The sequence below is a fragment of the Diceros bicornis genome, chromosome 36 (genome assembly GCF_020826845.1).
Source record: "Diceros bicornis minor isolate mBicDic1 chromosome 36, mDicBic1.mat.cur, whole genome shotgun sequence".
In the NCBI taxonomy this organism is placed as follows: Eukaryota; Metazoa; Chordata; class Mammalia; order Perissodactyla; family Rhinocerotidae; genus Diceros; species Diceros bicornis.
In genome coordinates, this window is record NC_080775.1 from 35,302,596 (window position 1) to 35,315,628 (window position 13,033).

General features: G+C 50.6%; 1 protein-coding gene across 5 annotated transcripts in view; it reads left to right on the top strand.

Moving 5' to 3' along the window:
* The first annotated feature begins 1,769 nt into the window (after positions 1–1,769).
* LOC131398865 (ral-GDS-related protein-like) overlaps positions 1,770–13,033 on the top strand; it is a 144,706-nt gene continuing 133,442 nt past the window's right edge. Inside the window, exons 1-2 of one of the 5 annotated variants that reach the window (XM_058532799.1) lie at positions 1,770–2,271; positions 2,679–2,781. In XM_058532799.1, the coding sequence (XP_058388782.1) occupies positions 2,035–2,271; positions 2,679–2,781 (340 nt within the window). In that variant the 5' untranslated portion in view covers positions 1,770–2,034. The remainder of the gene's footprint in view (positions 2,272–2,678; positions 2,782–13,033) is intronic. The other 4 variants (XM_058532796.1, XM_058532800.1, XM_058532801.1 and 1 more) reach the window with 4 other exon arrangements.

The following is a 13,033-nucleotide window of genomic DNA, read 5'->3' on the forward strand; positions in this document are numbered from 1 at the left end:
AGAAGCAAAAATGTTTTGTTGTTGTATCCAAACTTTTGCAGGATCTGGCCTCAAAAAAACCCAGAAAGAGAATCTTTTTGATTGTTGCCGATGTTGGCTCAGCCCTCATCCCTGACGCCTCTGGGTGTCTGACAGGAGGCAGTGAAGGGTAACATGGGGCAGCCCAGGAAAGGCTAGTGCAGGCCAGGACACAACGGTGATCCCACCTGATCAACCCCACACTCCAGGCCCCTCATAGTGTGTGTGTGTGTGTTTGTGTGTCTGTGTGGAGTGGGGAAGGCAGGGTATGTGGGACAGGCCATTCCTAAGCAGGAGCTTGTTGTTAGGTGTCGGAAACCTGGTGGGTCTGTCACGTTCATACCCCAGATCATGGCTGACAGCATGAGAAGGTGAGCTCCTCTACTCATATATTATTGAGCCCTAGAGGTTTCATTTCCTTCCCTCCCTGACCAAAGATCTTTGCCAGGATGCCCTCTGTGCCTGAACTGAGGAGCAGACTTTCTCTTGGGGGTTGGCCTCAGTGGCAGTGTGCAGGCCACCCCTGATTCCCTCTGGCCCAGCTCCCAGGCAGTCTTTGCAGAACTCCACTCAGGAGGTCGTCGAGTAGCTGCCCAATGGTTTCAACTCCACCAACTCACTAGACAAGGAGCAGGTACATGAGGCCACCCACACCATCCAGTGCTGCTCTGAGATGACAGCAGGAGCAGAGGGCCTCCACACTCAGGACCTTGAGATGATGGGGTTGGACCAGAACTAGGGTGGGACCAGTCAGGGGCTGTCTCTTTTTCAAGCTAAAGGGGACGTACATGCAGGTAACCTTGTCTGGTTCAGAGCTGTGCTCCCTTGACCCTATTTCCCTTGTCTGTTGTGAGTTTAGGAGGCCACTGAGGCAGAGCCAGAGGCTAAAGGGGACTGCAGGCTGGCTATTCCTGGAAGAGAAGTGGGATCTTTCCTGTATTTAGAAGGACACATGGAAAGTCAGCTATGTGAGTGAACCTTTCTCTTTATCCCGCTCCAGAGTCAGCTCCAGAGTTTCAGCCAGCAGCAGAAGCAGAGCTGTGGGCAGTGGTGGAGGTAGAGCTGGCTCCAGCTCCGTTGACACCACACCCTCTAGCACTGGAGCCAGTGTCCCCTCTACCAGCAGTGTTGGAGGTGGAGCAAGGGCCAACATGGGCTCCAGCAGGAGTGGGAGCTGCTAAGTTGGAGTCACCTGGACCATCATTTCTAGTGGGAAGTCCATCTCCACCTGTGGCTAAGAAGTGTGAGAAGAAGCCCAACCTACGGCCTTCCCTCCTAAGCTGGTGGTGGAGCAGTTGATCGTGATGGATGCAGTGAGCAGCTGGGCTCTGAGGGTGGGGTGGGGTAGGCCTTCCCTCTGCCATCGTTGCCCCAGACCTCATCCAGTCTCCTATGATCTGGGCCCGAATCCTGGCTCCACCCCTTACCAACCATACGACCTGGGCAACTTTCTGAACCCCTAAGCCTTTGCTTTCCACCTGCAGAGCGTAGAGGTGGACACTAACAGGACCTGCTGCACAGAGTGGCTATGCCGGCTCCTTGAAGAGAAGGAAGGGTGAGCAGGGCCTGGCACATCAGTAGTGGAGGGGAACTCACTGTATGCAGCCAGGTCCCTGGTGGCCCAACCGTCTGCTCAGGAAGCTCAACAGCCTCAGGACTTATTAGACACCTGATGTGTACTCCACTACAAGGGAGACAGACAAGGCCCGTGGTTGTAGCTGCCAGGGGAGAATGTGCATCAGAACGGGGAGTGTGACCAGAGGGGGATCAGTGTGTTGGAAGATGCCCCCTTGGGATGAGCCGAGGTGAGCCACCATCTGGAGCTTGGAGTTAGCCAGGACGGGCTGGATGCAAATGTCCCTCTCCCTTCCCTGCCAGTATTGGGTCCTGGGTCATCCTCTGGGTACCCTCAGTGGACAGAGAAGAAAAGCCAGGGACTCTCACAAGGCTCAGGCCACATCATGAGCTTCCTGAGCTCCAGCTCTAAACTGTGACCCCTGTGTGGGACTTTTGGGGATGTGGACACAGAGCTGGGGTGTGGCAATGTTGGGTGACACTCCCCCTGTTCCCCAGGAGCTCTTCCGGAAGGTGGTGCCCTCTCAGTGCCTGGGCTCCACCTGGGGCAAGAGGAACAAGCCCAGCAATGAGCACCTGGCACACACCGTCCGGGCCACCATCGACCACTTCAGAAGGGTGGCCAGCCTCGTCGTCACCACCTGCCTCGGGGACCCGAGCATGATGGCCCAGGACAGGGTGAGGGTGGTGGAGCGCTGGATCCAGGTGGCCCAGGTGTGCTGTGGGAGGCCCAGTGGAGCCCCTCTCTGGAGCCTTGGGAACTGCCTCCACCTTTATCAGATCCCAGGATTGCAGTGTGTGGTCTAAGCCCCTGCAAGTCCCTAGGCCCTTCTTGCCAGGGGAATGCTGACCTTGACTCCAGGTCCCACTGCGGGGATGCTCACTTCCTACCTGGCTCCCTCCCTGGGTTGAGCTAAAATCCTCCTCCTTGTGAGTGTTACTCTTTGGGTCCTAAATGTGCCCTTCTGGGGCTCCCTGAGCATCTGTCTCATCCAGGAGAGGAGATTTAAATAGAAGGGGACTGAAGCTAGAGCAAGCAGGGCTCCAGTACCCCACCTCACAGCTCATTCTCTTCCCTTCCCCAGGAGTGCAAGATCCTGAAGAACTTCTCCTCGCCCTGCACTGTCATCTCTGTTCTGCAGAAAACATCCATATGCCACCTGAAGAACACATGGGGGAAGTTTCCTGGTGGGTAGGCCTCTCTCCATAGGAGGACCAGGGTGGATGGGGGATCTCCCGTATGTCTGCCATTGGCCCCTCAGTCAGCTGGGAAATCCTGGGTGGCAGCAAATGCTTGGAATAGGGCCTGGGCCTCAGCGGTGTGTCTCTAAGTCTCCTGGTGTCCTTAGTGCACCAATTCTGCTTCAGGATTCGGTTTCTCTAAATGCCAGGTACTGGGTTGAGCCACATTGGAGATTTTCAAGTGTTTATAGCAACAGAACTCTATGCCCAGTTGAAACTGAAAGTGGTCAAAAGAGAGCTTCTCTGTATAGCGGGGGAATGGAGACCCCAGTGACCAACAGGAGAGCCCCCTCCCAGTCTCACAAGACCTTAGCCCTCAGAGGAGCCCAGTGAGAGCACTCCTCCAGGCAGTTTGAATCTCTCAGGTTGTCAAAGAAAAAGATTTGCACTCAGACCCCTCATATTATCCCTAAATTTATCCTTCCCTCTTTCTCCTCTCCTCAGGGAGCGCTCTGAAAAACTTAAGGAGCACTATAGCCAAGACGAGTCCTTGAGCAGAGAACTGATGACCAAGGTAGAGTGGAGGCTGGGGGTCTGGAAAGAGAGGAAGTGCCACGGGGGGAGGGGGACTGGGCAAGCTGTGGTTTTGATAGTTTCTCACTTGAACTTTCTCTGAAACGTTCCCATCTATCTTGTCCAGGTTAACAAGCTTAGGGATCTGTTTAGCCCATGGGCAGGTGGGGTGCCGTTTGTGGGCAGGAGGCCCTGGTCATGGGACACAGTGGTGTTGGCTGTGCTGTTCCAGGGTGAGTTGCCGAGCTGGCGCCATCAGCAGATTTCTGGCTTCCATGCACTTCCGTCCTGCTGAATGTAGCTTCTCCCAGACTGTTGGGTGGTTGGGTGGGTTTATCCCTCAGCCTAAACCTGTCCTCAGGAAGCCAGGCCCCTGCTGCTCCTTCTATCTTCACCATGTCTCCAAGGGGAGAGCACACTGCCTACCCCAGGGACGGGCACAGCAGAGAATTCCCCTGGCCCAGGTGGACAAACAAGATGCTCATCCTTGGATCTGAACAGCTGGACCAGAGACAGATATGTGTGCGTTCTGGGACCCCCCCTGGACGCCTAGAACAGTCATTCGAGTCAAAAACGGAGTCTCACCTGAATGCCTGGTTGGCAATGACATATACCCCAGGTGGCTTATGAGTAGCGCCTAGGCAACTGATAGATTCTTAGTGGATCCTGCTGAAAGGAAGTTAGGAGCTTCATGTAAACAAGGAAGCAAAATGTCCTCTCACCCCTTCCCTGTTGATCAGAGGTGGCACCTTGGGGGTCCAGTTTCTGAGTGGATAAAGAAAGAGTTCAGTGCAGGGGAATATCCTGAGTGGTTCCTTGGGGGAGGAGAAGGGTTTGGCATTGCCTCTGTCCCAGCCTGGGGGCCAGACACTCCACGAGACTGGGGCAGGCAGGAGCCATTCAACCAGACTCCCAAGACACCACATCCTCTCCATCCACGCCTCGGCCCACGACCAAGCTTCGAGAGCTCGGGGGTCAGGACTATTGTCAGTGGTGGGGCTGGGGGTTAGGTGAGGATGTTGGAACAGGGTCTCTGGCTGGGAGGGCCAAGTGGCCTCTCCTCTGTGGCCCCTGAGCAACTCACTGCCCCTGTTTGGGCCTCTGTCTCCCCATCAGGGAAATGGAAGGATGGTGATCGTGTGGTGCAGGCCTCACATGGGGGTGATGAGGTAAGAGGGAGGAAAGGAATGTGGGAGCTTTCTGCCTGCTCCCTGGAGGGGTGAGGGCAAGAACAGCGATGACAGTCATGCGACAGTGAGTCCTCAGGAGAACCTGTGAAGTAGCTGGAGTTCTCACACTTTCCAGATGAGGAAACAGGCTCAGGGAGTCCAGGACGCAAGCCCAAGCTTACACTCAGAGAGTTGAAACTGGGCTTGTTCTGGAATCACAAGACCTTGGAGGGTGGAGTGGCATTGGTACCAGTTGACTCGAGTCAGATGTCCAGTGTCGGAGGCGAGTGGTGCTGGAGAGAAATGCGGTGAGGGGACTATGGCCTCACTGACACTGTCCTCGACCCTGACAGGAGGGGCCTTCCACGTTTGCCCCCCGGAAATCAACCCCCAGAGGGTGCAGGAGATGGAGCAGCAGCAGCAGCAGGTGAGTGTGCCTGTGGGGGAGGGGCTCTGCGTTCCCAGCTGGAGGCCTCAAATCAAGAGAGGAGGGCCCTTTCTCTTGGTGCCACAGTGTCCGAATCCCCCAGTAGAAGTGACCGGGATGGCCTGGAAGAGCTGGTGCAGGATGGGTTTGTTGTGGGGAGGGACAGGGACCACATACCCTGTGATTTGCTAGAAGCCTGCCCTGGGAGAGGAGGAGGAGGAGTGTGGTGTTCTTGGGGTGTGAAGCAAGGAGGAATTGAGGGGAGGCTAGTAAGGGTCCTAGGCTGTTCCCCGTGGGAACCCTGGGGTGGGCCAGGAGGCTGTGGCTGTGGACTTTTCAGGGGAGGGTCTGCAGGGGGTCGACTTGAGAGCAAGGGCTCATCCCACCCGCACCCCAATGTCACAAGGTGTCGTCCCCTATCTTGGCACTTTCCTTGGTGACCTGCTTATGCTGTGTCTGGCGATGGGTGATTATCTCGAGGTGGGTGAACCTGAGGCCAGGCAGGAAGGACCACGATCCTGAACCTTGGGATGCGGGAGCCCCCGAAATGTGCTCCGAGCTCTCAGCACTTGACACATCTCTCCTGGGAGCCTCGCAGTGGCCCCTGGGAGCTGGGGCATCAGGCCCATCTTAGAGATGAGTGAACAGAGGCTCCACCTGAGACACCCATTCCGGTTCCCCAGGCTGGGGAAACTCAGAGCTGCCTGATGGCACAGCCGCGTGAGGTTTTATCTGAGCTGGACTCAGCCTCTAACTCCCATGCTCCCCATGGAGGGAGAGAGGGGTCGGCCCCCCCCCAAGTCAGGCAGCACATAAGTTGCTGAGCAGTCCCCTCTGCCTGAGGCCTCAGCCTCCAAGTCTGTCATCAGAGAGGGTTGTGCTGCCAGGTCCCTCAGCCTCCCCCCATGTCCTCCTTCTCTGGAGCCCAGAGCCCGGCCTAGGTCCAAGTCCTGTTTTCTCTGCATGCTCCGCCCCCTCTGGGGACCTGGCAGTCGTGCACCATGAGAAGGGGTGGACATAAGGGGCTAGTCAGTCTATGGCATTCTGTCTGATGGACTCTGGCTCTCCACCTTCCAGGGGAATGAGATCAACCTTAAGAAAGGGACTGAGGTGAGCCGCTGTGGCACTCCCTGCAGGGGAGGGGAAGGAGGTGGAAATCAGAGACCCTCTGGGCAGAACAGTCCCTGGTTCCACCCCCTGTATCTTACATTGAGTGGAAGACTTCGATAACAGAGAAGTGGGAGACCCATCCAATTGGCGGGTTGGTTGAGGGGAGGATGGCATCAAGGATAACTTCTTGGAGGAGGGGCTGATTATTCCCATTCTGAGAACAGGTAGAGCCTGGATAGAACTGGTGGGACGGAGCGTTGCCAGGACTGGTCCCCTGCCCCACCCCTCACCCCCCACAAGGCCCCTGCAGCATCCCCCACCCAGGCCCTGTGTGCATCCTCTCCTTCTCTCTGGTCCCAGGAATACTGAGTCATGAGGGAGATGCTGCTGCTCCCAGTGGTTGCAAAGAATTACAACCAGAGCTGGAGGAGTGATTTGGGGCCTGATTCCAGGACATGGAGCTGCTCAACGAGAATGATAGTTGAGGCTGTGCAGGAGTTGAGTGAGGGCAGGGGTGGACTCTCCATGTTGGCCAGTCCAGAGAGCCTGTCTCCATGGCCCCCTGCTCAGCCCCAGGCCTTATTGCTTGGCGAACTCTGGGACACCCAGACTCCAGCTGCTGGGAAGGCAGTGGGGGGACACCTGAGGTGTGGCTCCTGGTAGGCTCAGAGGTGCCTCTCTGCCCTGTAGCTACAGCCTGTCCTGCCTGCTGGATCCCCAGATCTAGTTGGCCAGCAGAATATTCAAGGCCAAGAAGAGCCGGCCATCATCAAGTTCAGGGGTGAGTGAGTGTCTGGGCTGGGGTGACTGACTCCTAGGAGTTCAGTAAAGCTTTGAGCTAAGCGTGTCCTTGGGGAGTCCGATAGCTGGCACTGGGATCCCACCTCCACTACTGAGCAGTCCTGTGACTGGGGTGACTCTCTTCAGCTTCCTGAGACTCCGTGTCCTCCTCTGTGAAATAGGTGATAGTAAACGATTTCTCCCGTGGCAGGGACAAGTGGGGTACTGGTGGCTAACAGCACTGAGCACAAGGTCTGCAGCACCCAGTGCAGTGGGGACAGGGTGGGTGGCCATGATTCTGAGGGAGGCCCCCCAAGATAACCCGACACTTCTACTCAGCCCCCAGGCCCCAATACCGAGCCCCATACCAGTGGCCGATCACAGCCTCATCCTCAGTAGCCGGGACACAGCTGGGAAGCTTGCGATGCACCGGGCCAGCTCCTCCCACCTGACAGGAAGGGGAGCATTGTAAGCTGATTCCTGGAGTCCCCTGAAGCCCAAGAGAGAGAGGACGACCCCATCTCAGCTCCCTGACATCCCCCAGCATCTATGAACCCATTGGGGAGGGACAGTAGTTATTTGTTGTAAATAATAAATGCCATGTTTGAATATTATATTAAAGTCCTGTTCCCTTTACAGCCTGGAACTTGTGGTGTGGTTCTGTCACTTTCTGTAGGCATGTGAGGGAGACACAGAATCTCACATTTCTCCTTGAATCAAGAACTCTTCCGGGTCATCAGCTTATTGTATGTGGGAGAAGGGAGAAGGGCCAGCCCCTTCTCTGGCTAGTGGGGACAATCCCAAGTCCCCCTAACACCGAGGACCAGTTCATTTCAGTATCATTCAGCTCCTCCAGGTGCAGGCACAGCCCACCACCCCTTCTCCTGAGATTTAAAGGTTGAAGGTACTTTCACAGGCAGAGAAAAAAACCACTGAAATGTGGGTGACTTTAAAACAGCACTACGCAGGACCATGTCATGCCACAGGCAGGGGCTGCCTTCCTAATTCTGGAGGAAGAGGGAATGTTTTCTGCTTCTCTTCTTGAGGTTTCTTTTGACCAAATTTTAGGAACTTGTTTTCTAGTTCAATCTCTGGGAATATATCAGCTCTAAGTGGAGAAAACAATGGAAAAAGATCAAAATGTGCACGTTGAGAGGACAAGACCCGCGGAAGTTCATTTGCAGATGGACTAAAGGCAGGCAGGACTTTCCCTCCTGAGGGCCCTCTAGGGGCTCCATGTTCACCTCTGACCTAGATTTGAATCCAGCTGGAATCCTTGTCCAGGACCCTGAATTCCTTTTCCTGCTTGATTTGTATCCAGGAGGAAAGATTTGTGATGCAGCTTTTAAGGCTACAGCTGGGCCTTGTTACATAAACATTACTGCTCCCTGTGAACTAGGATTTTCAGCACCCCTGCCTTCCTTATGCAATTCCCTTTAGGACAGAATTTCCCTAGAAAGCCCCAAACCTCCTCCCTGACTTGGCCTGATGGATCCCGAGTGAGCTCTACTTTGCCAGGATAAGGGACCATAATCCTGGCCAGTCAGTGACCCCACATTGTCCCTTGCTGTCCAAGGTGACTTCTGAGCCCATGTTCTTCTGAGGTCCATGGTCTTGGACAATCCTCAAGTTTACACACTCAGTGTTGGTGTTCCAAACTCGTCCAAATGGGGCAACTGGGCCCAAGCCCTTAAAGTGTGTCAACCCTGGGTGTCTGTGATTTTTTCCCCAGTCTTGTGTTGTGGTTACATTACAACCACCTGCTGGGGTGTGAACCCTGTTTGGAGCTTTGAAAGATCAGGTATGACGGGGTTGTGGGGGGCTCCAGCAGGGAAAGCCACGGAACTGATGATCCATGGACGTACATGAACACAGCCTTACCAATTAAAATACTGAAATGCTCCCCATCTGGTGGTGAATAGACACTGCTCTGAGCTCACACCGAGAACCCACCACATGACTAGAAGCTTTCAAAGGGTTACTAAGTGGCATTTTGAAGCTCTTCCCTTGGGAACACCCTGTAAGACGAGGGCCAGATGAATCGCTTGGCACTTGTGAGTTATCGCCTCCTTTCTGATGGCTGCAAGTGTCATCCAGACACACAGGCTGGACTCTGTCAGGGAAGCCTTCTCAGGACAGCCAGAAGCTGAGGATGAATTCTGGTTCCCGGCATCCCAGGCCCTTCCTGACACAGCATAACCACCCAGGAAAGTGGTTTGGTAATGAAAAAACTGGGAAGGCCATACTTTCCCTCCAAAGAGAAAGAGAAGTGCCAACAGTGAAAGATTGATCCCCTAAATAGACAATTGAATCCCAACAAGCAGTGGGTTCTTGTCAGATTACTGATGCTGAAAAGGCCTCTTTTGATAATAGCACGATCCCCCAACTGCCGTGTCCATCTACATGAATCAAATTTCCAACACATATGGATCTAAAAAACTGAGGGAAATCTGGTATTTCCTTAGATGCAACTCTGAAGTAGCATGCAACAAAGAACATAAAAATGGAGACTTAGAAGTAAATATCTAATTTGAGAACATAGACATCGAAGTGCTTTTGAAATATTTTGGAATCTATTGGAATATTACACAAAAAGAATAATCCACTTTAAGTAGGTTTTACTGTGACTGTGGGGAAAAACTGAATCATCCCGTGACGTTGATAACTCTCTGCTGACTTGAAAGTAAAAATAAATAATGTGCATAGTAAAGGAAAATGAGAGAACAGCATGAAAAAAGAAGATCTTTCTCTCCTCACCTGAAACTCAACCTCTCACCTCAGAAAGAAACCACTGTCTATATTTTCTATTTCACGCAGCAGAGTTTAATAAAAGAAACGTATTGGTATGTTTTAAAGTTTCAAGAGCTCAAAGCAAGGAAACATTAGGGACGCTGCCAAGAGACCTCACTGAGGTGCCTGCTCCATTTCATCTGCTGTCAGGACGTCCTTCTTGGCCCCTCACTTTCTCTGCCTCACTAGCAAGTCTGTCCGCCATCAGTGCTACCACCAGTCTCTCTCCTGTGCTCTTCACTGCCCTTTCCTCCTTCCTTATACCTTCCTCAGTCGCCAGAAATTGTTGGCAGTGGAACTGTGGAATGCCCAGATCAGCTCCTGGAATCATCTCTGCCAAATCTGAAGACCGGCAGGAGTGGGCATGGAACCTGGAGTGCAGACTACCTGCGAACACACCTGGCAGGGATTCACCTGTGTGACTAGGTGCAAGTTTTTGCAACGCTTTGGCAAGATTGAAAGGACTTACCAGTTTTCCTGCATTGCTGCAGGCCTGGAGTCCTTGCGGTCTCTCGGGCCAGCAGACCTGGTGAGGCTGGTCCAAAGTGTCCTCCCAGAGACCCGTCACAGCCAGAATGGGATGGGATTCTAGTATCCGGCCTCTTGAATATGTCACTGGACATCCTCAAAGGGTTGAAGATGCTTAAACCAGGCTTTGGTTTGGACTGGTTCCCACAGTTACACTGCTTCCTCTGTGAAGACGTAACTATCATCCTTCTTTTCTTCTTACCTTACAAAAATAAATCATGAAATTGGGTCAAATGACAAAGGAACCCTGACTTTTTAGGACAATTATCCTGGTTGTTTTGTACTTCCACCCTCCCTCTGTCCTCCAGGGATAGATCTGACTTGTGTCCTGGGATGTCATCAGGCAAATTTGCATCAAGAACAGAAAGCTCAAGGTCAAAATTTAAGGCTACTCCAGATCATTTCTCCTCCCCCATCCTGTTAACACCCCTCCTTGTTTGAGTGTGTTTCTATTATATTCTTGTCCTTGTCACTCTAAACCGCACAAGTCCTGACACTCCCTCTCAGGGCAGTCGGTCCCCAAACCTTTACTAAATCCCAAATCCTACCATTTCTGTGTTTTCTGACTACTCATTTGCTTAATCCATTGACCACTTGGTGTTCATAGAAGTTAAATCAATAGCGACATTATCAACCAGCCCCTGTTAACGACTTACTCCCATATCCCAGATGTTCACATAATCCAAACGGTTATGGTCAAAAGTAAATAATTCAGAAAACGTATTCACCCACCACAAATTCCTGATCTCTAATACTTTTATTCAAACACTCATACAGTAGATACCTGTCCCTCAAGATCAGAAGTAATGCCAGATCACCGATCCCCACCTTAAGTTCCTCCTACACCTATCAATCCTGGATTCCATGGACTATGATCTCAATACTTTCCTTGGAATAATAAAAAATTCCTTACCACTCATTTATGTTGTAAACCTCCAAACCAAGACGTTCCCAATTATCTGCCATGCAGTAGCTACTGCTGGTCTTATAACAAACTGAAGAAAAAACATGAAACATTATCTTTTGGTACCATTGTAAAAACAAAACCATCTGCATCAACTGGGAAGCACCCATAATGCCTGAAAATTTTGTTCTCTTTTTTTGTGTTGGGTCAATAACAAAAAGAAAAATCAATTAAAAAATGGGCAATGGACCAGAATAGACTTTTTCCAGTGAAGACATACAAGGGACCAATAGGTGTATGAAAAGGTGTTCGGCATCACTAATCAGGGAATGCAAATCAAAACCACAATGAGCTATCACTTCACACCTTTTAAGATGGTGATTATCAAAAAAACTAAAGATGGCAAATGTTGGTGAGGATGTGGAGAAAAGCAACCCTTGTGGGAATGTAAATTAGTACAGCCATTATGGAAAACAGTGAGCTTCCTCCAAAAATGAAAACTAACATATGATGCAGCAATCCCACTTCTAGTATATACCCACAGGAATTGAAATCAGGGTCTCAACGAGATACCTGCTCTCTAATGTTCATTGCAGCTAATTCACAATAGCCAAGACACGGAAGTAACCTAAATGTCACTGATGGATGAATGGAAAAAGAAATGCAATATTAGTCAACCTTGAAAAAAGAAGGAATTTCTGCCATTTTTGACAACATGGATGGACCTGGAAGACATTATGCTAAGTGAAATAAGGCAGACAGAGAAAGGCGAATACTCACTTATATGTGGAATCTAAAATAGTCAAACTCATACAAGCAGAGGTTAGAATGGTGGTTACCAGGGGCTGGGGGGATGGATAAATAAGGAGCTGATGGTCAAAGGATACAAAATTTCTGTTATCAAGATAAATAAGTTCTGGAGATGTAGGACAAGCATAGTGCCTACAGCTGACAAGACTGTATTGCATACGTCACATTTGCTAATAGAGTAGATATTAAGAGTTCTTACCACAGAATAATAGTACAAAAGGAGTTGAGAGAAAACTTTGGGAGGTGATGGATATGTTTGTGGCCTTGATGGTGGTGACAGTCTCAAGGGTGTATACTTAGGTCCAAATCCATCAAGCTGTATATGGAAAAGTAAGACATAATCGTTGATTCCTCTGCACCTTGAAATACACCGTGTCCTCATCACAAGAGAAAAAAATTTGTAACTATGTATGGGGATGGATGTTAACTGGACTTATTGTGGTGATCATTTCAACATATATACAAACAATGAATCATTATGTTGTACCCCTGAAACTAATATAATGTTGTATGTCAACATTACCTCAATAAAGACAATATAACAGAGAAAACCATTTGAATATTGTAAATGAGTTCAGTGAATCCCTGAAACTGCCCCATTCCCATATGAGAGTTACTGGAAGCAGAGTGGATGAAGTAAGATGGAAGAAAGTTGTACAAAACAGTAATCAAATTAAAATCATTTAAGTTGCTATGAGCTCCTTGTGGCAAAGTTCTTTGAGCACTGATCATTCACCTTTTCTTGGAAAAGCATACTTTCAGATCCAACCCATAATAGTTTCATCATTTGCTCTAATAAGAAAATTTCAACTTAATAAATAAAACCAAAAGCATCCCTTATGTATGAATAAAGTTAGTGAACTTTACAGAGAAAAGAGCATATTTGCACACTCAATAAAGGAAACAGAAGAACTGAATGATGATTGATTCTCATTCAAGCTTATCTTTGAAAGCCAGTAAAACCAGGTTATCTTTTCAAGGATGTGTGTAGAGCTGTCAGCCTTGGAAGACAGAAATAGTGACCTCCTCTGGAGCAAAGGGCAGGCTTGCTTACTGCCCAGTATAATAGAAATAACACCCCTCTCTGGGGCAAAAGTCAGCAGACTTCCTGCCCATTATCAAAGATTTGAGTTCCTTAAGCTCTGAGTTCTTGCAACCCTCTGCATG